The following is a 26713-nucleotide window of genomic DNA, read 5'->3' as shown; positions in this document are numbered from 1 at the left end:
AAACTTACATGGGTTGTGCAGTTGCCTCGTTCTCTTGTCATGGTGTCAACTGCTTCCCGGAAACCTAGCAAAAGCTGCTTGCTAGAAAACGCAGTACCTTTCTCCACAGTTGGCGCGCACTGCTTTTAAATGTTTAAAGCAGTGGATTAAAATCGCAGTTTAAAATATTTGAAATAATAACACGTGTGCTTTGCAATATGTATTTTGAAATGACTTTTATATAATTTCTGACAAACTTGAACATTTAATTAATTTTATTACACATTTATTAAATTTCATTTGTTACCATTTTCGTTCGTTCATCGTTTTCAGCGTTCTCGGACCGTACAATTTGCTATTTGTTTTTGATATTTTATGTTAACGTTCCTGGCATTTCTGTTCCCACTTATCTTATTAATTAAGTATATCTGTATAAATGTAATGCATATGCAGATTTCGATTTTCCATCAATTGGCTTTATTGGAATTTTGGGGATCAAAACGATACGGACAGTTTGATAGCTTTTAAATACACACTATTAAAAAAAATAGGTAATTATTATAATCGTTTTTCGTTTGTCCCTACGTATATATATATTTTTTAATAAATACTTCCGTCCATTGTTATGCAGCCTACATCGAATTCAATATTTGGTTTGGTTATACACTGATTTCACAAACACTTGAATCGTCAGCTTGTGTGCTTTGTTTGTAGCAGTTTCATTTCAATCATTTCATCGTTTATTAAGTACTATTGTAGTTTACGAGTTGTGCTTAAGGTTATGCGCTCCTTCTATTGTTGTCGCTGCTAAGAGTTTGGTGTTCGTATTTGAATTCTGGTTTTGGATTTTCTGTATTCGGTTATCTCGGTTCGTGAGCGATTCGCAATGGATGTACGAATTTGCGGATGTACATGACTATCAGTAGAGTCCTTAGATTAGTTACTGTTCATATGATACGAATGATTGTAGGCAGGTGGTTGGTGGTTCACTTGACTTGCAATGTTCCGTTGCATTCGTCCCGACAAAAATGTTCCGCTGCATTCGTCCCGACAAAAATGCTACCTATCATTAATCAGCTAACATTAGGGATAACTACGAGCTAATATTAAGGCTTAACGAAAACCTAAAACTGAACAGCCAAAGAAACTAAACGTAATCAATCCATTGAGTGGTGCCAGTCAAACTAGCTGAGGCCGGTGGAGCTCGTCTGGGCCAGCTCGGAAATGTTGGCACTTGGCACAACAGGTGCGTATCTGGAAGCGGAGGATGCGGATGAGTAGGCGGGTTGGGTGAGCAGTGGACTCTGGATTCTTTCCAGCGCCATCTGCCAAATGACCATGCTTTCGTCCGGCTTAATCGCATGATTTGTGAAGAGAAACGGAGGATCCTCAAGATCAGCTCCCCCGGCGACCAGCTTGCGAACGTCCTTCTGCTCCAGGTAATGCTTCAGCGGGGTGATTTTGCTGCCCGTTTCCTCGGCCAGGATGCCCGTGATGAGTACATCGTCCACCCAAAAGTATTGGGACTTCTGGGCCGCCTCAAAAAGGCGACGCACCACGTCCGGTGCATAGACAATGGCCATTCCGGGACAGTATTCCGGATAGAAGCGGTTCGGGTACTCCTTGTACGTCACCCGCCATTTGGACTGAAAATGAAGAAGAAATCTTCATTATTTATGGACTTATGCACTTTCACTCAATACTCGCCGATAAGATAGCAACATTTTTATTGTTATCGCACGGGACAGTTGACAAAGTAGCCAATCTTCTTTGCCGCTAATTGGTTTTTAATTATATTTTTAAATATTTTCTACTCACACGATATGAGCGCTTGACCCTCGAATGATGGACGGATCGGCAGAGCATCAGATTGGGATCACGGAGCAGGGAGTATTCGGGCAGCGAGGGAGTCGCCAAGTACTTGGCCAGCTGCGGTGTGTTCATGAACACATCGTCGTCCACCTTCACCAGCAGCTGGGCATGCGCACACTTCTCGTTGAACCACTTGAGCGCCATGACATGCTTGTAGGTCATGTTGCGGTAGGCGTCATCGAAGTTCCCCTGGATGAGATCGCCGTGCAGATGGTTCTCGCGTCCCAGAAACTGTTGCCAATTCTCTGCCTTTCTACCCACGCCGCCTACCAGGAAGTAGACCTTGAGCGGTGTCTGATCTATATAGCTGCGATTCGCCCATGTTTCTCGGATGAGGCGGCGCTTGTCCACATTGCGCACTGCTGAGTGGACCAGTATGAGTACCCGAACATCCTTATCACAGGCGGGCTGGTCTATCAGATAGACGAAATTCTGCAGATCCATGAGTTGCATGCTGCTCTGCGGCGGTGTGGGCGTTTGTGACGCCAATATGGTGGGCGTGCCCATGAGGTGGCTTTCGAATGTGTTGCTAACTAGGCTACTATCATTACTATTACTAGGTGTGCGACTAGGCTGGTGTATTTGGTTTGGTTCGCTTCTGCTCCTCCGCAATCCAATTTTGGCACTCGATGGCGGCGGCTGTGCGGTTGTGCTGCTGCTGCTGGCGCCACTTCCGCTGAAATCGGCGATGGCTTCCGCTTCCAGCATCGGCGACTGCTGCACACTGACCAGCCAGATGACCAGGCACAGATTGATGCAGATGAGCAGCAGGCACAACGATCGCTTGTCCATCCTAGCGGCTTCTAATTGGATCTAACTCTCTCTATTTCCGGACACCTCAGACGGTTGCGTTTTCTGCGTGCCTTGGCCATTTAACTCCAGATCCCAGTGGCTGCAACGGCACGAGGGTAAGAACAAAAGCAAACGGTTAGTAATCGCCCACGGAATTGCCACTTAAAACCCACTTCCCACCAGGTTATCGCCGATGCGATAATCATCCGAGGCATTAGGGCAATTGGCTCTGCCGCCTGACATGGGGCCAATTTTCTAAATGGCCAACAGCAGGTGTCAACAGGTCGCACATGAATTAAGTGAAGAGCATTATTTTTGCCCTTTTGGAGAAGTTCAATGAACTGACGTCATGATGTTACCCAATCGATGCCAATAAAACGCACCTGCCATAACTCATTCACAGCTAGATGAATTCCCGGGGACTTCCAAATGTGTACTGAAATATCTTTTTGGACAGTTTCTTTCCTATAATCGAGAGTGAAAAGTGCTCAGAGATAAGTTGAAATTATTGATTTATTGGCCACACTCTGAATTGCTTTGCCAACATCGATAATGGAATTCCACGAACTTGGGCACAACTCTTTGTGAATTATTCTACATTCTACTGACAACTGAAACGGTGACGTCCTGCGACTGAAATCTTATCAAAAACGAGAAGTTAATCGTTATGGCTGTGAATAAGTGTTAATTGCCTGTACTATAAATGTTGGTGGCTACTTGAACTCTATCAGTTTTAGATACATAAATATCTGTGGCCACCAAACACATGTCTGTTATCACTAAAGACCCGAAATGTTTTTAAGTACACAATGTTCAATCATCAAAGTCGGCAAAAGGTGTAATTATCTAATTAGACAATATTTGGGCCAAGCCACCGATAAGTAATTTAGCTTATGATTATGGAAAAATTTGAGTATAGTTTCTTCAAAACATTTACCTCTTAATTATGTTCTCCTTCTAAATATATACTACATATGTGTAACCCCAGTATATTTCAATTGTTGTATTGCAAATTAGCAATAATCCCTGCGATTTACTACTGTTTTGAAGTAAAAACAATTACTGAGATTTGAAAATGCAGCAGTTACGTTTATCTTATCAGCCCTTAGTGTCCCTATTTTAAGCGATAAATTAGATGTCTGCTTTAAAGCTATGATTACTTTTTGGACTGAAAATGGCTTCTAAAGTACTTGAGAAAGCTTTCTATCAGCTCAATCAAGTTTCACCAATAACGTATAGGATTATTTGTATTGTTCAACTTGAATACGAGTATAATATGCAGTTTATTGAACTTTTCAAGATTAAACAATTAAATGCGATTCGACTGCTACCACATCTTTGGACTCTCCTCGTTGAATATATATTTTTTTTGATATTTTCGAAGGCAACCGGAAGAGGCACTCATGCACATGTCCGTAGATAGTGCGACGGAAAGCAGAAGGAGCAACTCTCCAGACTCGAGACAAAAATGGCTATCTGCGGTTGTTCACAGTCACGTATTCGGGTAAAATGCGCACATGAGCTGCACATTGTAATTGAAATACGACGTACGACGTATGACGGCTCCGTGGAATATGAAAATAGTCCCTACGTAAGGGTCACTTGCACTTCTCTGATTATCTGTCTGCGAAACTCTCCCAGGGGACTTTATTAAACAACGTTGGGAAACGCTCTCGATTAGATAGCCAGCCCGTTATTCGATAAGATTATTCCCCAAATGCCAGATTGGATGTGCCCCTATTCCGCCCATTGATTCCATAACTAATCCACATTTCATTACACCCATCGAAAGCGTCCCGAATTCGAGTTTGTGGCCGGAACGTCGCTATGTTCCACACGCGAAACGTTATAAAATTTTTATATTTATGTAAATTTACCGATTCAATAGTTCTCCATAGACATGGTTAATGTAAAAGAACTGTACTAGGTGGTGATTAATGTGTTCGATGGTGGCACGCAATGGTTGTCGTGTCCTTAGACTTTGGCCACGACAACTACAAATACCCAGATCTGAGGCAATTGTAAGCGAGTTAAGGTTTTAGCAGCCGGATGCGACGGCCTCAAGATATGCAAAAACTAAATAAAACTGAACCTTTGACCTTAGCCAGCTGTGCCAGCCAACTTGGCCAAAAACGAACGCCAAATACTTCGTATCCAGCCAAGGGCAAAGTGCAATGCAAAATGAAGTTCTACTGCAGTTGTGACTTCGAGGGTGGTTTCATCACCAATTGACTGCCAGCAGTCACGACATTCAGGTTGTTAAGGATATTAAAAGTAAGTAGAAAGCACATACGTACACTTTAATCAACACAGAAATGAAACACATTTTTCATCTTTTATGTTCATATTTAAGTAAAACGACATTTGCATTCCTCGCGTGTTGTATTTCAACTTTTAAAAATGAAAAAACCATACTCATGGTGTATAATGGCTTGTTCTAAATATCTCACATTCAATCAAGCTTCACAATCAATCGATTTTGTACATGCGTGCCACGCTGACCTTATCTGCGCAATTAATAACAGAGATAATTATCTGGCGGTCACCCCGGGAAAGTCATCTTCATAAATTATCTGACTGACCCGCACAACGTGACATTTGTGAGCATGATAAGAATTCAATTAGGCAATTGCCTTTATTGACCTTTCAATTTGCATTGTCATCAAATTGTCATCAAGACGAAAGAAGCGGACTTAAATTGAAATAAATAATAAAGAATTATTATTGGAAAATTCTTATCTTTTGATTTGTTTCTACACTCCCTATGATACTCGCCTCTTTGTGCAAACACTTTCCACATACCTCGCCTTTTTCCATTGAGGTACCCACACTCCTCGTGAACTTTACAAAAATAAGCCTAGACTACGAAAAGTGGTCGTGGTTTTCTGGGGATGGGGATGTGGATGGGGATGGGCTTGTGGGGCTGGGACATCTGCCAAATGCTGGCATTTTGCAGTCGATAAAATGCCAACAGTAACAGCAACAGCAACAGCAACGCCGAATAACTTTTTCAAGTCGAAGGTTAAATTTTATCGTGGCCCGAATGGGCAACAAAAACGGCAACGTCAACGACAACGGCAACGGCGACAGCCACAATGGATGGATAGATTCGCCTGCAGTTTGGGCCAGACGTCTTCTATTGTTTATCTGGTATCGTATCGGGCTTTTGATTAGTTACCCACCGGCAGTTTTCCCTCGCTGCGATACCCATACCAGTTTGCTTTCATTGAATGGCACTGGTTGCAGGTTGGCACTGCAAAAACTTGGCTGCTGCCCAAAAACCACTTTGAATGCCTGTCAGGTTGTCCCTTGTATTCACTTGTATACAATGCAACTTTCACGTGCAGCAAATGCGAAGTGTGGCAATTGCCATCAATCGGGAGTACAATATTTATGTACGCCAAACAAATAAATACAATATGAGGGCCGCCGCAAGCCATAATATCCATTATTACGACTCATTACAAGGCAAGCTCAAGGCATCGATCGCTACAATTAGCAAAAAAAAAAACACACTTTGTAGTATTGCAAAACAAACATCGAGCAAAAAATTGCAGCTACCACTTGGAGTTGCCTTAAATGAGTAGTTACATATACGCACCAATTGAAAGTATGTGGAAAGTGGCTGGGATTTTTATTTCATTTTTTGTAAGTCTGGTTCTGCTAAGCAGCTAAAGATTATTTTTAAGGCGGAAAAACCCACTTTGAGTGTGGATAACTTTAAAACCGGTTTTTGGCGTTTGCAATTGCAACGCAAGTCGCGTTAGCTCAAAATGAATGAAAAGTATTTGCGTTAAACAAAGAACTACAATCTTCCCCCAGATGCAAAGTATGCAGTTTTAATAAGAATTCAGCCATCTGGTTTTTAAACCGTGGATCAAACGCCCCTAAATGTTAATGTTAAAATCTGGACTACATATGATAGTAATTTCTGTTCAATGGCACTTACATGGTTATTTCGAGGCGTTTACTGGTGATATAGCAACTTGCTACCTCATATATATGACTATATTCACATACACTTTGCATTCATTTAAATGTGAAAAAGCGCTTTTAATTGCTTGGAATCTTCTCAAATTGATGCGGGGCCATTGTTCACGCAACAAAGTGTGGCAACTTTTGGGAAACTGAGGCATGGATATGCGCACAGCTGGAGATCGGGCATATATGTGTCACTGTAATCTGAAGACATCTCGAGATCCCAGGGAGCGTTGCATTCGCCACTTGGCATCCTGTCGCCATCGTCAAATGGGAGTCAAGAACTCAAGCATTAAACATTAAAAGCCAAACAAATGTCCCTCACATGTTGATGCCTCCTCACAAATGTAGCCATCCATGTGCGCTTACAAACATGGAGATTATGTACATATGTACATATGTACAAATGCCATATGCAGACACACTTCGAGAAAACCATTCGGATGCAATCAATTTGTTCAAAAATTCTGGTCAAGAATCAAGGTCCAATGAGTTCAGCATCAATTTATTCTTAAATGGTCAAATTCATTTATTATTTTTATACCCGTTACTCGTAGAGTAAAAGGGTATACTAGATTCGTTGAAAAGTATGTAACAGGCAGAAGGAAGCGTTTCCGACCATATAAAGTATATATATTCTTGATCAGGATCAATAGTCGAGTCGATCTGGCCATGTCCGTCTGTCCGTCCGTCTGTCTGTCCGTCTGTCCGTCTGTCTGTCTGTCCGTCCGTATGAACGCTGAGATCTCAGGAACTACAAAAGCTAGAAAGTTTAGATTGGGCATACAGACTCCAGAGACATAGACGCAGCGCAAGTTTGTCGATTCATGTTGCCACGCCCACTCTAACGCCCACAAACCGCCCAATACTGCCACGCCCACACTTTTGAAAAATGTTTTGATATTTTTTCATTTTTGTATTGGTCTTGTAAATTTCTATCAATTTGCCAAAAACCGTTTTGCCACGCCCACTCTAACGCCCACAAACCGCCCAAAGCTGCCACGCCCACACTTTTGAAAAATGTTTAGATATTTTTTCATTTTTGTATTAGTCGTCTAAATTTCTATCGATTTGCCAAAAAACTTTTTGCCACGCCCACTCTAACGCCCACAAACCTGCACTTCTACTAGCTGAGTAACGGGTATCAGATAGTCGGGGAACTCGACTATAGCGTTCTCTCTTGTTAGATCTTTGAAACTGCAAACTAAATCATATTTCCAGACATTTTATTATTATATATATATTATTATTTGCAAGGGTATAATTTGCAATATTATACAGTTTAAAATTTAAATCGATTTTCCGAGTGCATGCATCATGCTGAGCACCACGGAAAACTCGCCCTGTCCCAGATGTCGAAAAATGTGAGTCAGCGGCTTGAAGGAGTTTCGCAGACTGGCGGAAAAGCAACGAAAGGGGAGAGGAAAGAGGAAAAATTGTGGTAGGAGGCCCAGGAAAACCCAGTCGAGTTTTCTGCTTGCCAACATGCCGCAATTACAACATGCTGAGGGAGTTTTTCTCCGCCGACAACAGCGTTTTGCGGTGCAGTGCGGTTTGTGGGTGAAACTGCATAGGCCGGCTTTGCAGTGCAAACTTTTCCCATTTTCATTTCCATTTCCAACCAACGACAGCACGCACACTCACGTGGGCTAACAAATTGCGGGGCAATGTTGAATAACGATGCCAGACAGATATTTAGCCGAATGCAACTTAGTGGGGGTGTGAATGCCACTTGCATGCAATTGCCATTGCAATCGCAATCGCAAAGTCGGGCATCGCAGCCAACGGATGCGGATGCGGATGCAATCTGCCGGAGCCTCCGAGGCGTTATCCGCCGCCTTCTATGGACTTTCGAGTCCATCCACATAAGCTCAAAAAGAAAGAAACGTTAATTTTTTGAAAATTTTATCAAAAATGTAAAAAAAATTTTAAAGATTTTTTGATAAAAAATACGTTTTTTTCGATAGCAGTGAAAATAATTGTCCAAAAGTGGAATGCCATACCTCATTGAATTCGTAACAAAATTCCCTGTCGATCCATGTACATACATTAAAATGCTAATTTTTTGCCATTTTTCGCAAATTTTGATGATGGTACCCCTTATCGAAAATGCAAAAATTTGTTAAATTTTTTTTTTCGAAAATCGAAAAAGTATGGATAGACATAGTTAGCTATGTTTATTTTACCTGTGTGGCCGTTTTTGGCCAAATTATGGCGAAAACGCCGATTGAAAATATCCGATTTTTTACAAGAATTTTTTTTTTTTCGATTTTTCGATAGCAGTCGAAGGTGGCACCTTGGGCGTTGGCCTGCACTCACAGAAACTAATCCAAGCAAAGACGCCCAGGGGCGTTTCAGCCAAATGAGCCATCTTAACCACTGTTGCATACATTTTTAAAACAAAATCCTATTGTAGTAAGCAATTCCCTTTGATTGCATTGCACATAAGGGCAAAGTATTCAGTATTCGCGAGTTAAGCTTACACAGTTGGGCATGCAATGCCAAAAAAGAACTGCTTGTATTTGAGATGCGAAACCTGAGGGCCATTTCTCGCAGTGTATAGGCGCAAGACCATAATTAACTCATCCAGTGCAGCTTGCGGTCGTAGAAAGTACATAGTTGCATGTACTCGTTATTCAGGACACGGATGGCGAAGTTTCCTGTTTTGCACATAAAGTGCAGGGCATTACTCATAACCCCCGAGGGATCATGTGCAGTGGGAGGGTGTGGTGGCAGGACAATATGGCCGTATGGCGACGACAAATGAATACAGCTCGATTGAAGGACACAAACGGGCTGAGTGACAAACTGGCGACCCCGCAAATTGGCAATTAAAATAGCCTGTGCTGCAGTGTAGGGGAATAAAAATGCAAAATAGAGAAGCCACGCCCAGGCCGACGTCCTGCCTACTTGATGGACTTTATGGACTTCCTGCAGGGTTGCTCGCTCCCGTCCATTCGCACGCTAAGTAATTTATGAATACATATTCCTCGGCTGCGTATAAAAATTTAATTACGCGCCTTTTGTTTACCTTTTCACGGGCCAAAAGTCCAGTTCCAGAGAACCGAAACCAAAACGTGTTTTCTGCACGCACTCTAAGAGTTTCTTTTCGGACAAGGAACTCGACCAGAAACACACTGCAAATATTTGTATTTCAATAGGCAAAATACAGAAAATTCAATAAGGTAAAGCAACTGGGCGACGCCTTGATGGGCTCGCTGCTGAAGCAGACAATCGAAATGCTTGTGTGATGACTCAGTTTTCTTGGGGTTTGCAAGTTCACATTTCTGGGAATTTGCTCGAATCGGCTCGGGATTTGCACTTATGCAAATTTGTTGCTGATAAAAATTACAAAGAACTTTACCCACATGATCATGGAAATTTTGAGCTGGTCTTGCAATCCTTGCAATCGCACAGCTGGTAATCAAGTTATCAAGTTACGTTACCAATAAGATGTACATATCTCATAAATTAGGACGAGAATTTGGTTAAAGTTCTCCTGCAGTGCACATATTTCACGGATGTCTGGTTTCTATCCATTTACACAGGCAATAATGAAATTCCAAATACTTGCAATATTTATAGAATGTATCTATCTACATGAGCAAATACATGTGTAAGAATAGAGGCACCAATTTGTGTTTAAATTAAAAGAACAATTTGCACTATACAAACATAAATATTGAAAGTATATTGGTATGCCTTATTTAAACAAATTCCCAAGTGTTTAAAAATTATTCAAGTTTCCCCTTTCCAAATAGCTGATTAAATATTAAATTTAATTGGAGCATTAGAATTCCAAGAGGTGCCTTGGGAATCACACGATGAAAGGGAATGAAATATTATTTTCGAGGGATAGGATTTCGATTTTGGATAGGGAATTCATACAAAATATATCATTAAGTTCCATATTATTGCTGCGTTCTTTTAACTGAAATCTGTGGAACTGGACAAGTCTTAGTCATCCTTGGAAATACCCTTATCTTGAAACATTAGGTGAAAAATTATGCATGTTTCAATGTTATGCTTACAATCAAATTTTTGTAATATATGTTTGATAAAGTGGAAAATCCAAAGAACATGTAAATAAAATAAGATGAATAATAGATGAGAATAAAAGATTGTAATGGACTGGCTTACGATGCCAAATCATTTGAAATGCTGGTATTAATAATGAAAAGCAGTTCGTACGTGTCGAAAATTTTGGCGCGGCGAGCGGCAAGTGAGCGTAAAAAAGAAAGCAAAAAGCTAAAAACGCTTACGTTGACGTTGACGTGACGTTACGTTGGCGGAGAGTCTCGGGGTCACTGTACGGACCAATAAAAGTAACACCGCCGACGTCTAACGCTTCGCACCGCCGGTTATCAGTGGGCCAGAAGGCGCACGGGTTAATAGCGACGACAGCAGCTGATACGCAAACAAACAGCCAAGCAAAGCGAAGACAACGTTACCTTTGGGCCACTGAAAAAAGCGTTAAAACACATTCGACAGTGGTGGCCGATCGAGGGGAGCTGAGTGTAAGGGGAGGGAAAAGAGAGAGCGAGAGCTTCTCGCGGAAGCTGGCGCAATTAAAAATCAGAGCTTCGCAAACAAGCATGTGATTGGAAATTGAAAGCGCCAATGCAAACAATGAACTTCAAACTGAACGGAATGATTATATTTTCTTAATAGTCATAGTGCTCAATATATTAAATGTTCGTTTCAAAGTGCACATGTGGTGGCTATTACCTATTAAGTTATAGAAACTTACATATGTATATGTACTTCAAATCTGAAATAATACCAATCATTGAAGATTTTGCGTTATCTTGGTGGAACTCGAACACGAACTTCTTACAAAATGCTCTGGTCTTTTTGAGATAACAAATCTATGGGATATGTAATACGTTACGTACATCGGATTGATAGTGATTGCAGTAATAGTAGGCCAAATTGACATGCGATAAGCGATATATCGGAACTTGTGAGGGTTCCACTGTACCTACATAAGTGATGAGGTAAACACTCTCGCAGTCTTGAGCAAAAATTTCGACGGGAGCGAGGCATACAGAGAGATATGATGAGGAGGACGGAGCGAGGCGGCACAGTGGGCCAGGCTAAGGACAAGGCGCTGAGAAAGGCGAAAAGGAGCAGAGGAGCCAAAACGGAGGACTACAAGCAGGCATGCGTGCCACTGTGCCTGAACTTGTTCAAGGTCAGTCCTCAGTGACAGCGAAGTGCAAAAAAAGCGAAGAAAATTCATGTTGGAAAAAAACACAAAAGAAGAGCACACAACAACAAAGCCGCTTAAAGGCGACGAAAAGAGCGAATGAAGATATATGTACATATGTAAAATAACAAAAAAAAACAATACACCGACGGAAATAGCACCACGGAAAACTCGCCCTGTCCCAGATGTCGAAAAATGTGAGTCAGCGGCTTGAAGGAGTTTCGCAGACTGGCGGAAAAGCAACGAAAGGGGAGAGGAAAGAGGAAAAATTGTGGTAGGAGGCCCAGGAAAACCCAGTCGAGTTTTCTGCTTGCCAACATGCCGCAATTACAACATGCTGAGGGAGTTTTTCTCCGCCGACAACAGCGTTTTGCGGTGCAGTGCGGTTTGTGGGTGAAACTGCATAGGCCGGCTTTGCAGTGCAAACTTTTCCCATTTTCATTTCCATTTCCAACCAACGACAGCACGCACACTCACGTGGGCTAACAAATTGCGGGGCAATGTTGAATAACGATGCCAGACAGATATTTAGCCGAATGCAACTTAGTGGGGGTGTGAATGCCACTTGCATGCAATTGCCATTGCAATCGCAATCGCAATCGCAAAGTCGGGCATCGCAGCCAACGGATGCGGATGCGGATGCAATCTGCCGGAGCCTCCGAGGCGTTATCCGCCGCCTTCTATGGACTTTCGAGTCCATCCACATAAGCTCAAAAAGAAAGAAACGTTAATTTTTTGAAAATTTTATCAAAAATGTAAAAAAAATTTTAAAGATTTTTTGATAAAAAATACGTTTTTTTCGATAGCAGTGAAAATAATTGTCCAAAAGTGGAATGCCATACCTCATTGAATTCGTAACAAAATTCCCTGTCGATCCATGTACATACATTAAAATGCTAATTTTTTGCCATTTTTCGCAAATTTTGATGATGGTACCCCTTATCGAAAATGCAAAAATTTGTTAAATTTTTTTTTTCGAAAATCGAAAAAGTATGGATAGACATAGTTAGCTATGTTTATTTTACCTGTGTGGCCGTTTTTGGCCAAATTATGGCGAAAACGCCGATTGAAAATATCCGATTTTTTACAAGAATTTTTTTTTTTTCGATTTTTCGATAGCAGTCGAAGGTGGCACCTTGGGCGTTGGCCTGCACTCACAGAAACTAATCCAAGCAAAGACGCCCAGGGGCGTTTCAGCCAAATGAGCCATCTTAACCACTGTTGCATACATTTTTAAAACAAAATCCTATTGTAGTAAGCAATTCCCTTTGATTGCATTGCACATAAGGGCAAAGTATTCAGTATTCGCGAGTTAAGCTTACACAGTTGGGCATGCAATGCCAAAAAAGAACTGCTTGTATTTGAGATGCGAAACCTGAGGGCCATTTCTCGCAGTGTATAGGCGCAAGACCATAATTAACTCATCCAGTGCAGCTTGCGGTCGTAGAAAGTACATAGTTGCATGTACTCGTTATTCAGGACACGGATGGCGAAGTTTCCTGTTTTGCACATAAAGTGCAGGGCATTACTCATAACCCCCGAGGGATCATGTGCAGTGGGAGGGTGTGGTGGCAGGACAATATGGCCGTATGGCGACGACAAATGAATACAGCTCGATTGAAGGACACAAACGGGCTGAGTGACAAACTGGCGACCCCGCAAATTGGCAATTAAAATAGCCTGTGCTGCAGTGTAGGGGAATAAAAATGCAAAATAGAGAAGCCACGCCCAGGCCGACGTCCTGCCTACTTGATGGACTTTATGGACTTCCTGCAGGGTTGCTCGCTCCCGTCCATTCGCACGCTAAGTAATTTATGAATACATATTCCTCGGCTGCGTATAAAAATTTAATTACGCGCCTTTTGTTTACCTTTTCACGGGCCAAAAGTCCAGTTCCAGAGAACCGAAACCAAAACGTGTTTTCTGCACGCACTCTAAGAGTTTCTTTTCGGACAAGGAACTCGACCAGAAACACACTGCAAATATTTGTATTTCAATAGGCAAAATACAGAAAATTCAATAAGGTAAAGCAACTGGGCGACGCCTTGATGGGCTCGCTGCTGAAGCAGACAATCGAAATGCTTGTGTGATGACTCAGTTTTCTTGGGGTTTGCAAGTTCACATTTCTGGGAATTTGCTCGAATCGGCTCGGGATTTGCACTTATGCAAATTTGTTGCTGATAAAAATTACAAAGAACTTTACCCACATGATCATGGAAATTTTGAGCTGGTCTTGCAATCCTTGCAATCGCACAGCTGGTAATCAAGTTATCAAGTTACGTTACCAATAAGATGTACATATCTCATAAATTAGGACGAGAATTTGGTTAAAGTTCTCCTGCAGTGCACATATTTCACGGATGTCTGGTTTCTATCCATTTACACAGGCAATAATGAAATTCCAAATACTTGCAATATTTATAGAATGTATCTATCTACATGAGCAAATACATGTGTAAGAATAGAGGCACCAATTTGTGTTTAAATTAAAAGAACAATTTGCACTATACAAACATAAATATTGAAAGTATATTGGTATGCCTTATTTAAACAAATTCCCAAGTGTTTAAAAATTATTCAAGTTTCCCCTTTCCAAATAGCTGATTAAATATTAAATTTAATTGGAGCATTAGAATTCCAAGAGGTGCCTTGGGAATCACACGATGAAAGGGAATGAAATATTATTTTCGAGGGATAGGATTTCGATTTTGGATAGGGAATTCATACAAAATATATCATTAAGTTCCATATTATTGCTGCGTTCTTTTAACTGAAATCTGTGGAACTGGACAAGTCTTAGTCATCCTTGGAAATACCCTTATCTTGAAACATTAGGTGAAAAATTATGCATGTTTCAATGTTATGCTTACAATCAAATTTTTGTAATATATGTTTGATAAAGTGGAAAATCCAAAGAACATGTAAATAAAATAAGATGAATAATAGATGAGAATAAAAGATTGTAATGGACTGGCTTACGATGCCAAATCATTTGAAATGCTGGTATTAATAATGAAAAGCAGTTCGTACGTGTCGAAAATTTTGGCGCGGCGAGCGGCAAGTGAGCGTAAAAAAGAAAGCAAAAAGCTAAAAACGCTTACGTTGACGTTGACGTGACGTTACGTTGGCGGAGAGTCTCGGGGTCACTGTACGGACCAATAAAAGTAACACCGCCGACGTCTAACGCTTCGCACCGCCGGTTATCAGTGGGCCAGAAGGCGCACGGGTTAATAGCGACGACAGCAGCTGATACGCAAACAAACAGCCAAGCAAAGCGAAGACAACGTTACCTTTGGGCCACTGAAAAAAGCGTTAAAACACATTCGACAGTGGTGGCCGATCGAGGGGAGCTGAGTGTAAGGGGAGGGAAAAGAGAGAGCGAGAGCTTCTCGCGGAAGCTGGCGCAATTAAAAATCAGAGCTTCGCAAACAAGCATGTGATTGGAAATTGAAAGCGCCAATGCAAACAATGAACTTCAAACTGAACGGAATGATTATATTTTCTTAATAGTCATAGTGCTCAATATATTAAATGTTCGTTTCAAAGTGCACATGTGGTGGCTATTACCTATTAAGTTATAGAAACTTACATATGTATATGTACTTCAAATCTGAAATAATACCAATCATTGAAGATTTTGCGTTATCTTGGTGGAACTCGAACACGAACTTCTTACAAAATGCTCTGGTCTTTTTGAGATAACAAATCTATGGGATATGTAATACGTTACGTACATCGGATTGATAGTGATTGCAGTAATAGTAGGCCAAATTGACATGCGATAAGCGATATATCGGAACTTGTGAGGGTTCCACTGTACCCACATAAGTGATGAGGTAAACACTCTCGCAGTCTTGAGCAAACATTTCGACGGGAGCGAGGCATACAGAGAGATATTATGAGGAGACGGAGCGAGGCGGCACAGTGGGCCAGGCCAAGGACAAGGCGCTGAGAAAGGCGAAAAGGAGCAGAGGAGCCAAAACGGAGGACTACAAGCAGGCATGCGTGCCACTGTGCCTGAACTTGTTCAAGGTCAGTCCTCAGTGACAGCGAAGTGCAAAAAAAGCGAAGAAAATTCATGTTGGAAAAAAACACAAAAGAAGAGCACACAACAACAAAGCCGCTTAAAGGCGACGAAAAGAGCGAATGAAGATATACATATGTAAAATAACAAAAAAAAAACAATACACCGACATAAAAGAGAGAGAGAGAGCGAGTATCCGCCCCCGCAGCAACAATGACAACAATGGGAAGCTGTTCAATAGATGCTGATAAGAAAAACGAAAAGACAAAAACACTCGAAAGACAAGGAAGATAAGATGCAAGTACTCGCTTAATTAACATACATTTTATGCTTTTTATGTATGTATAGTCACCTGCTAGTTGTTTGCCGGGCTGCCTCCTCATTTGTCACCCATTCGTATCCTTGCGAGAGAGCGAGGGAGATGGCAGCTAAGGTGCGTTTTTTAATTAATTTCCATGTGAAGCACTCACGTACAATTACACACACCCTTTGCTTTGAGTAACAGTTTAAAATACGGAGTTAGAGCGAAAGAGACACCAATTGGGAGTGCTAATTCCACACACACGCGCACACAGCACCAAATTTGTATAGATTTTTGGCATCAATTTCTTGTTGGCAGCGGGAATAAATTTACTTAACACAATTTTCAAGCTCGTACACACACACGCACATACACGAACACCAATACAAACGCGGCGAAAAGGAATGCAAAAGGAGATGAAGAGGAAGAAGAAGAGGCTGAAGGATGCTGGGCCTGGATTTCTCTTTCGTATTTTCGCTGCCCAAAAAGGCGTTGACAACGCTTTTATTCACTTTAAACTCATTTAACAATGATGTTGCGTCTGACTTTAATTGTTTATGCACTTAGTTTTTTAAAGAACTAAAAAACAACCGAATAGCCGCCGCCACTCATCGAACAATTTTCGACGCGGCTACTATTCACTTATTATCATGTCATATTTTTCAACCGATTTGAAAGCGAAAGCCTGTATTTTAGATGATAAGTGTACCGTTAGATTTATCAGCGACGTGTGCAATTTTTATGTATTTTTTAATATTTTAATAGAGAATGATACACAGAGCGTTTCAGAGGGCGCTAAATTGTTTTTTGCTCGTTCGAAACTGAGTAACTGAGAAGCGTCGCGTTATTACCAGTCTTTTTCTTCTTTTTTGTTACTGCCCCGTTCGAATTTCTCTCGCACTGTTAGCCGCTCTCAATTGCTGTTAATGCGGCGAAATTCACTGTTATATTTTACAGAGGCGCCGGTGTCATATGTTAATAAAAGGTCTAAGAGGGTTGGCTTCATACAATTTATTGAACATTTAGTGTTTAAAAACAAATTTGCAACTAACTAACTCTCAACTAGTAAAAAAACTTTTTTTAAGTAGTATTTTTTTGTATTGAATATTATTTGAAGATCAATTTTCTATTACTTGGCCCCGAACATGCGATCCTGTGTACGCCACTGAAATGTTAACTATAAGAGGAAGATAGGGATGGAACTTAAATAGCGACACGCGTTTAAATTTTGGGGTGACCATTTCAACCGCTCGCTTTGAGCAGATCTAGCTGTCATATCTATCTTGTCTTGATTTTTAAGATTCATGTGTCCACAATTGCAATAGATTGATCTGCAGCGGTGCAGTTGCCGTCTGCACATTTGAAACTCAGAAACATAAGTAATGTAACTCATAAGATTGAAAAGCTAGACATTTATTTAGGTAAAAACACTTAAAATTCTAGATTTTTAAACTTTTTCTGGATTAATATCAAAATTAACTATTAAATATATTTTTATAGTTAAAATTGTATTTATAAATAATTGTTTGAATAATAATTTAATATATAATCATTGATCAATTTGAATTTTAAACTGTCAAATAAGACCAATAATTGGGTGACCATAAACAGCAGATTCCCATTTTGATAAAGGTCTTCTTAGAGCTCTTTGAAAAGATGGTTTTTCAGTCGTTCATTAGAAATACCAAATACCAATACATTATTTTCTGTTTTTTTACTGTTCTTCAACATTGTCTATCGATAGACGCCTTGCGTTGCAACTTCCATCTGCAGATGTGCAACAATCATTGTGCAGCAAATGGGCAAAAATATAAGTTTGCAAAAAATGAGCGCAGCAAAAGAGAAAGATGAAAGCTTAGTTCCCACGGTCAGAGAAGTGCAGCAAAAGTTTGCCGACCTCTTGGGCCATAACAATGAAATAACCTGGGATCTGTAAGTACGAAGCATCTGAAAATATGACAGTTTATAAAGCTCAAGGCTCGCAGATTATCGGCGAGTCAACAACATGTGCTGGAGGCAAAGTTATCGCAGCTGCATTGCAATCCTAGGATGTTGCATTGGATTTGGAGTAATAGTGAGTAAATAAAGATTATTCCCAATAAGCGCAATTTGTTGACTTACCTTCTCATATTAGGAATATACTCAAACGGGCAGTGCCTCTCGTCTTTATTTTTTGTAATGCTCGTGGATAATGTATATGATCTCAAAATGGCCGAGCAAAGCAGATCCTGGCGACTATATCCGGTATTTCGCTGTCGCCGATGTGTGGGTAAGCTCGACATGTCAAAATAAATCGAAATTGCAAATTAATTTACATTTGTTCAAGATGAAACTGGCAAGGCTAGTAACATTAAGTGTTGCATGTCATATGTGACACAGTACACAACATCTAGCTCCTGGAAACTATTTCTAGCCCACAACGGGTTTGGCTCAGGTCTATTAGTCACTCCGGATCTTGGAGTTTACAAGCAAGTCGACGGTCAGGTGGAGCTAAAATCGTATTCCACCACTGAGATATTGTTTCCGGAAAAAGTAGATCTGCCAATAACGCCAGAATCATTGAAAAAAGCCTCCAATATGACTATTAAACATACAAAACACCAGATACAATCCGAAAATCCATTCTTCGCTATCCCTATACCGGTCTATGAGTTTTGCGACTGTGAAAAGATGCTTAATGTGATTTTGGTACGATCTTTTTATTAACTTACATTTCAATTTGTTCAAAATTTAAGTTTTTTTTCTAGATGCCTGGTAGTACTCAGAAGTCTTGTGATGTGGCTGATCTATCCGATTCCTTAGTAATATTTACGAATAATATTAACAATTCACGCCTCGGAGCGTTGATGAAGAGTAATAATAATGATCCTAGCATCCTTGTTAATCAGCAAAGGTAGGTAACAAGTAGATTATATTGCACAAACTCTAAATAAAACATTTTCTAGAGAGATGTGGGATAAGATTGCTGGGGAATCAATCCGCATTGAGGACAATGTGCATCTTATTCGTAGTGGCAATGGAGTGCCGACAAAAGCCAAGCTGGATAAAATATTGCAACACGTTGATAGCAAGAGAAAACAAAGAAAGAAACGTATGGAGCCTAAGAATCCAGAAAATACACCGATTGCTCTTCTAGAAATTTTATCTATTAGAGTCAAAGGAGAAGATATAAACCTAAGAGAATTCGGCACTGTTCTTAAAGAACATATTGCAAGCTCAGAAATCTTCGACATTTTAATAAGTAGCATGTCAGAGCATTTGGAAGTCGACACTTTTAAGCTTATCATGCAGCTAACGCAAACATTCGTGGAAAATGTGAGGGAGGAAATGTGCCAAATACTGAAATATTATTTTTCCACGGAATCCATTTTATATCAGATAATATTGTGCATAAGTAAACATCATCCGAACTGGAACTTTAATGAAATTGAAGAGCAATCTTCGAATATTTTAAGGCGCGTTCGAATGTTTTTTGCTTCAACAGGACCGAATTCTCGTACAGAGTTTTTAAAGAAATGTGAAAATTGTGTTGGGTATTATGACAAATGCAGAATTACTTAAAACATTTCTTTTAAAAATATTTTTAATTTTTTTTTATCTATTTTTATATTACATATGTGAATAACACGGCCTTATTATCATTTAATGTTACTAAAAATTCCACCAGAGTATTTTTGTATCTCTTCAAAAAACAGTGCCAAATAATTGAAATAAAACATTCTTATTTTAAATATTTTCAACAGTGTATATTCTGTGCTGGGGCATAATGTGTAATACGCATAACAAAGTAAATTAACAGATAGTGATTATCTTATTAAGTATGGTTTCCACCGAAGTACAGGATAAACGTATAAGTAACTTTGACTAAGACGAGACTAAGTCTAGTGATTCGATAATAATGATTAGTTGTACATGAAAGCAATCACAATTGTCAGATGGAGGCGTGAGCGGTGACCTTAACGATCTAATTTAGGGCTAGCATCTTTAGACAGTTTTCGGCTTGCTCTGCCGTCGATTTAGCAAACTGGAGAGATTGCTGAAGGGCAGCTCAAAGGCCAGCGAAAAGAGGATGGAGGCCAGGTAGACTATGACCGCAAAGCCGCAGGTGACCACACACTGAAATTGATGAGAAAATTTATAAAAAATTTATTTTAATATACATAATAATGCGAAGTAATATAATCATGTGTTTCAGATGTGTCTAAAGGTATACTACGATAAAATGTAATCTTCTGGTTATGGAAGCTTGTGGTTACATGTTACTCACCAGCATAAAGGGATCCGCATGCGTGCTCGCATTGGTCAAACTGTAGAATAATGCTATGACCAGCGGGTTGAGAAGGTAAATGGCGTAGGACAGTCGACTGACATGTTGGAAGCCCTTGGCCTCCAGCAGGCGTGACCACCACACCCCACGGCCACCACAGCTACGCGCTATCATCCAGCATACACTGAGCGAAAAGAACAGGCGACCCATCACGAAAAGCGTGATGGCCATCAGAGGGCCGAGATCCCTTTTGACAGTCGAATAAATGCAGGCGAAGAAGACGAACAAGGCAAAGTGCCAGCTGGCACGTTCCTTTTGCTCACTGATCACCAACTGGACACGATTCTCTTGCAACAGCCAAGCCGTTGCAGCTCCCAGGATATATGGAAGGACCCTCACGAAGGGCGATGTATAGATCTCTGTGCCAGTGGCAAAGGCCGCGTCGAAGGACAATTGGAACTTGATGCTCAGTCCGATGGCGTAGGACCAAGCGATGGTGGCCACAAAGGAAGAGACCACTAGGGACTTCACTACCTTGGGATATCTGTTAATGAATAAATATTGTATAGCTTAGTTCGTATTTATATTTTGATATCAATCACTTACTTCACATAGAGGAACAGCAGAGCGTTGGCCAGGATAAAGAACTGCATTTCGCAGGCCAAGGACCAACTCCAATTGGCGCACATGTCCCGATGGTCGAAGAGGTTTTGAATGAACAACAGATTACGCCACCAGTGCCGAGTGCACATCTCATCGAATCGCTCGTTGATGTGGTAAACTGAGACATCTCCAATGTAGGCGTACACCAAGTCCACGGTGGCCATGACCACCAAGTAAAGAGGTCCAAGACGCAAGTAACGATGGAAGAGCAGTTTGCCAAAGAGCTTCAGATTCTCGCTAAAGCTATTTTGACGTACTGCCTCCAATTGCGCAGAGTTCCGTAGGAAGTTAAATGTTTGCAGGAAGCCACTGAAGCAAATAAAAAAAGATTTAAAAAAAGGTGTATGATTTCTTGCAGGGCTCAAACCCACCTGATGGTAAAGAAGACATCCACGAGCAGAGGAGCCGAGGAGACGTATTGGAAAAAGGCCTGTTCTGCATACGAAATCAGCACCGTCTTGTTGTGGACCGTGAAGTACATGAACCACACCACGTGGAATACCATGATCCAGATAGCGCACACAGATCGCAGACCATTCATCAAGGGAATTTCATTCGGAGAATTCTCCCGCACCGCAAAAATTTTAGCCCAGTTGGCGGGAACATCCCAGCAAGTGACATATTTCTGCAGTTTCTCCATTTGCAGCAAGGAGTTCAGTCCACGCCACATTTCCGATTCCGCAGGTGCCAAATCGCGATCCTGTTGATCCTCAGCGGAAGATGTTTGTTTATTGGTGGCATGCAGTTGATGGGCACAAAGCATCAGAGTTCCAGTGACCAGAACACAGGCCACCAAAAGTCGGAAGCTGGCCCTCTCGAAGAACTCGTCCTTCAGCTGCAGATCCTTCATGTAAATCACTTCCGGCTTAATGTCGAAAATCTCGTTTTCAGTGAACATTCCACCAGCCACATAGTCCTGGGCTAGGCTCTGAACCTCTGCCGAACTGCAGGCACTGGGCAGGCACAGGCCAATGTGTATAATCTGCTCAGACATCAGCTTAATCTCCACCTGCCAGGGGGAATTGTGACGCAGATACAAAACCCGATAGTCCATGTCGAAGGGCGCCTGCTGGGTGATAATTCCATAGTGCATCACACGATCGAAGTTCTTGGACAGGGTTATGCCCACGGGTCTTTGGACGCCGCGACAAGCCTCCCGACTTCCCAGCCAGTAGTTTTGTCCATATACGAAGCCGGAGGGCTTTGTTCCAGATGCATCCAGAACTGTGGGAAAATTCAATATTGTTCCATGATTATTGCGAAAATTAACATATACTTAACAACATGTTAAAAGGTTCTGTGCTCAAGGGTTCAAGCTTCAATGCGATTCTGAAATTGATGGTTCTTTGTCCCAAGTTGCAATTCTTGTGTCCCATGAGTAATGGCATTCTCAAAATATAAAGTCCAAGATTATTCAAATTTTGAAATTTGCTTAGAAGTTCGGTTTTCACCATCTTTACAGTCATAAGCTTATCTAAACAGATTTTTGTAAGATTGTTTAATGTTTTCTACGGTTCACAGTCATGAACTTACTGAGGTGTGAATCACATGTTATGTATTACGAGTAATATAAATATTTGTTGTGCTTAAACTAGTTGTTGTGTACTGAATGGGGAACTTGCTCATTATGAGTGATTAAAGGTGATCTATCTAACAAAACTTATTGCATTTAAGGGGATCTATCTAACAAAACTTATTGGATTTAAGGTGATCTATCTAACAAAACTTATTGAATTTAAGGTGATCTATCTAACAAAACTTATTGGATTTAAGGTGATCTATCTAACAAAACTTATATGGAACCATTAATTGCCGCTGGGGTCGTGCAAAATTAATTTATTAGTGTACCGAATGCTCTCCTTGGGATCATATGTATTTGAAAATATTTTTTTCGGCTCTTTTAATCGACTCACCCTTCATGGCCCATGGCTGTTTGCCGAGTATGCCGCGCTGCATTTGCCGCAGCTGCGCGTGGCACTTTTGGCTGACGCTGCTCTCGTTGGCCACTTTGGTGAGTCCGAAGATGACGGAGGTGCGAGTCAAATGGGTTTCATGCGGCGAATGTATCTCAATTGTGGTGGTGGGGGCATCCAAAATCTCCAATTCATCGGGCGGCGATTGCGACTCATTGAGTGCCTGGGTGTGATATCGCTGCCAGGTTTGTGGACTGTTGGTGGCCGACTGATTGCTGGCGCCCTTGGCCAAAACCGAGCCCAGCCAAAGGCCGAGCAGCATCAGTACTGGTGTGTACCAAAGATATGGTCGAGAGGTGCGCCTGATCTCCATGCTTAGGTGGTGGTACGCAGTAACCTTGGCTTATATATATCTATTTATTTATTTATCTGTTGGGTAGTACGCGTATTGTGAGAGTTATTTGGACCGCGCGCTTGTTTGGCTATCTCAAATGGCTCGTTTGATTGCTGTTTGCTGCCGTCGCTTGCCGAAGGTCACCGCACTACGATTCACTGCGATTCACCTGGCTACGCCTCTACTTCTCTACTTCTCTACTCCTCGCCCCGTCCCGGATCCAGATACCTGTGGTATATTTATATTGGTTAATGCTTGCCAATTGATGGGGAGAAACTTTCGTCGGCCATCGATGGCCAATGAGCACGTTTTCAAACGCGGCTCAGTAATTTCCCACTGACACACATTGCACACACTAAAAAGTAGCAACGCTTTTATCTTCGGTTTTGCCGATTGCCCGATTGCATTAGAATATTACGCATACGCTGTGTAGCCGCTTAAATAACCATCGTTGACCGAGGAATACAAGAAAACGAGAGCGAGTTTTTATTTTTTTGGTATTTTTGTTTTTAGCAATAATTAACATTTAACGTCTTTTTTCGTTATGAATGAGTTTCATCTTTTGTTTGACTATTAGTAAGTTCGTAAAGAAATATTTTGCAAGGCATGCAGGCAATATACATATAACACCAAAATGGGTCAGCACTAAATTATATTTGTTTTTTATATATATTTGATGGCAATTAACGTGTTATTTCTCAATTACATTTTATAGCTTTCAATAAGTAATGTTTTTAATTAAGACTGTAAATATAGTATAGTTAAGTAAGTCAATATAGTCAGTTAAGTAAGTTAAGTTCCCCGTGTAAAAGGAGAACAATGTGAAGAAGACACGCAATGCACGCACTATCATCGATTTCGTTAGAATATTACGTATACGCCTTGTGCGTCCAATTACCGGATAAACAATCGGCGAAAGAGCAGAAAACGCACCGGAGGCAACTTATGCAATAATTAACGTTAATAATTTTGCGTTTTATTTCGATTGTATTGGATCTCTGGGGCCACAAACAAACGGCACGGGGAGTAAAAGTTTTTGAAACGCAGCAAAAAGATAAACAAAAACCAAATAAACGATACAAATAAACGAGACGAGACGGTACGAGACTCAACCCAATTCCGCTGGGAGTGCGACTCAAATGGAGACTAAGGTTCAATTTGTTCAAATTGCCTTCGTTGCCCGGCGACGAATTTGAGTTGTTGGCCAAAATGCCGGGTTGAGTTTCGATTTGAGTTGTTATTTCCACCTGGAGTGAATTATGCGCAGGTGTAAAGACAGCGGTACTTCCATTGATTTTGGACCCAAACTGCTGACCACACACAATCGATCGTGTGTTGGTGTTGGCCTTTCGTTTTCGCTTTGACACACTCACACACACAATCGCAGCTCACTCATACGTAATAATTCGCAGGTTATTGTTTATTATGAGTAAGGGTGCGCGTAATCAAAATTAACAGAGAAATGCGGTTAAAGAATAATGTGATTACTCGATTTGTGGTCCACGACAACCTAAAGAGTTAATCGAAAAAATGATCAACAATTTGGGTAGACTTCAAATAATTTTAATGCGTAAGCTTAACTTCATAAAATTCATAAGTTTTCCAATAAATTTTCCGGTTGATGAAACCATTCAACTCGAAATGAAGACAAATAGTTAAGCAACAGATAATTTGATTAACATATTAGGAATATTTATTCATGCTTGTGATAGAAATAAACTACCAATTTCACAACTAACAATGAAAAGCGTTAGGAAATGTGCCTATTATTAAAATACACAGAGAGCTTAATGTTTTCTTTTAATATTTCTTTTGAATAATTTACTTGTCAGTCATAAAACTAGGTAATTAGGTCTTTTTCTTAATCATGAAATGACTGTTTTTTTTGCTTTATACTCATTAAGGTTATTTAAATTTTTCTGGCTAAGTTTGACATTTGCAGCTATTAGTAATCGAGAACATTGAAATCCCATTATGGACCTGTGTTTTTTTCTCGCTGTGCATGGTTAAAGCTTTTTGCTCGTTTTCTCGCTTTCCTAAGCGATCTTTTTGTTGGTTTTGCATAATTTAGACGCCGCTTCTTTTGTGGCAAGCACGACACGAGACGCCCATCGAGATATATGTGCATATATACATATATATATGCATATGGACTTTGCCTATTGGGGAGTTTCGAAATGTGTTTGATCTGCATTTACATAACCCTGCTGAACTCGCGGATTTGTCAAAGATTTGGTATGGAGAGAGTGTGGAGTTCAGTGAGATGCGGATTCACACTAACGCCCAGCTTATTGAACACTGTTTGGGGTAACTTGTTGATCAGAACCCAATTAACAAGTCCTATTTGCACAGAGTACAGAACTCGCTGGAATTGCCACTCACTGATTGGTTTTTGGTTTTTATTTTTTTTTGGCCTTCTGTTATATCGTATTTCGAAACCCGTTGAGCGCTTCAATTTTCACTTTTTCCTACATTCCGGCTGTAGTTAAGATTACTTTTATTGAGACATTACCAAGATGAGATCCGCGTGTCTCTGATGAAATGGAGTCTCTTCTGTTTCGATTTTTTTTTGGCCCGAACTTGGACCGACTTTCGTTTTCGTTTCTTTCGCTGACTGATAAAACGCACTGCACAACAGATTAGCTACTATATGTACATATGTATGTAGTGCGCACTCTTTCTTCTTGGCCTCTTGCCTCTCTTTCGCTTTTAACTTGGCTTACTCTGGCCCTGCAACTTGTTTGGGTATTTTCTGCCTTTCGTCAGCTTCTGTTGACGTTAACCGAATTTCGTTTTCATTTTCGCTTAAAATTTTGTTTTGATGAGGGCCACGACGCGTGCAACGTTTTGGTAACAACTGTGTGCCGCTGCATTTTGGCTCAAAGTTTTATAAACTTGGTCGCTGGTCAAGCCGAGTGGACTGCGCTGCAGCAGCGCAGAAGCAGCGCAGCAGCCGAGAGATAAATCAACAATTGGAATTTCAGTCTCAAGATCAACAAAAGACGACCGACTCCCGACGACCGACTCCCTACGCGCCCGAGTCCGAGTTTTCAGTTTCAGTTTTTAGTGTTCAGTCCGGATTTGTCAGTGGTCAGTAGTCGTTACTTTTTGCTTCGACTTCGGCCATTTGGCTCGTTAATTGCACGCACATTTGAAGCTCTCTTTAATTTCATCTTTGGCTCTTTCTCTAACTCTTTCAGACCCTTCAATCAGCCAAAGAGCATCAACTCTACAATGCTCTTTTTTGGAACTTTAAGGCATTACTTAACATTAATTTAATTGTAAATTTATAAAATTTTTAATTACAAACTTTACTACGCA

At 40.8% G+C, this 26713-nt stretch overlaps 3 protein-coding genes and 1 pseudogene across 6 annotated transcripts; 2 read left to right on the top strand and 2 right to left on the bottom strand.

Moving 5' to 3' along the window:
* Window positions 1–198: 198 nt before the first annotated feature.
* On the bottom strand, window positions 199–16995 carry LOC120448287 (lactosylceramide 1,3-N-acetyl-beta-D-glucosaminyltransferase). Of its 2 annotated transcripts, none has more exons than XM_039630221.2 (3): window positions 16207–16995; window positions 1798–2743; window positions 199–1625 (listed from the first exon to the last, which is right to left on the bottom strand). In XM_039630221.2, exons 2-3 carry the CDS (start codon window positions 2641–2643, stop codon window positions 1164–1166), a joined length of 1308 nt encoding a protein of 435 aa, XP_039486155.1. In that variant the 5' UTR covers window positions 2644–2743; window positions 16207–16995; the 3' UTR covers window positions 199–1163. The 2 variants fall into 2 exon arrangements, with proteins under 2 accessions (XP_039486155.1, XP_039486156.1); XM_039630222.2 differs by lacking the exon at window positions 16207–16995 and adding an exon at window positions 3027–3200.
* An 892-nt stretch (window positions 16996–17887) lies between these two features.
* Window positions 17888–19847, top strand: LOC120449380. 2 transcript variants are annotated; one of them, XM_039631816.2, is made up of 6 exons: window positions 17888–18087; window positions 18141–18229; window positions 18290–18424; window positions 18482–18843; window positions 18903–19048; window positions 19105–19441. In XM_039631816.2, the coding sequence occupies exons 1-6, from the start codon at window positions 17954–17956 to the stop codon at window positions 19289–19291; spliced, it is 1053 nt and encodes a 350-aa protein (XP_039487750.1). In that variant the 5' UTR covers window positions 17888–17953; the 3' UTR covers window positions 19292–19441. The 2 variants fall into 2 exon arrangements, with proteins under 2 accessions (XP_039487750.1, XP_039487749.1); XM_039631815.2 differs by having other exon boundaries at window positions 17890–18087; window positions 19101–19847.
* Window positions 19848–19910: 63 nt separating this feature from the next.
* On the bottom strand, window positions 19911–26243 carry LOC120449379 (nose resistant to fluoxetine protein 6). 2 transcript variants are annotated; one of them, XM_039631814.1, is made up of 6 exons: window positions 26116–26243; window positions 22999–23620; window positions 21457–22309; window positions 21029–21394; window positions 20423–20966; window positions 19911–20271 (listed from the first exon to the last, which is right to left on the bottom strand). In XM_039631814.1, exons 2-6 carry the CDS (start codon window positions 23369–23371, stop codon window positions 20140–20142), a joined length of 2268 nt encoding a protein of 755 aa, XP_039487748.1. In that variant the 5' UTR covers window positions 23372–23620; window positions 26116–26243; the 3' UTR covers window positions 19911–20139. The 2 variants fall into 2 exon arrangements, with proteins under 2 accessions (XP_039487748.1, XP_039487747.1); XM_039631813.1 differs by lacking the exon at window positions 26116–26243 and adding an exon at window positions 25905–26037.
* Window positions 26047–26671, top strand: LOC120447649 (annotated as a pseudogene).
* The last annotated feature ends 42 nt before the right edge of the window (window positions 26672–26713 follow it).

The sequence above is a fragment of the Drosophila santomea genome, chromosome 3L (assembly GCF_016746245.2).
Source record: "Drosophila santomea strain STO CAGO 1482 chromosome 3L, Prin_Dsan_1.1, whole genome shotgun sequence".
Lineage (NCBI taxonomy): Eukaryota > Metazoa > Arthropoda > Insecta > Diptera > Drosophilidae > Drosophila > Drosophila santomea.
The sequence above is the reverse complement of the archived record's forward strand: the minus strand, read 5'-3'. Positions and strand labels throughout refer to the sequence as shown.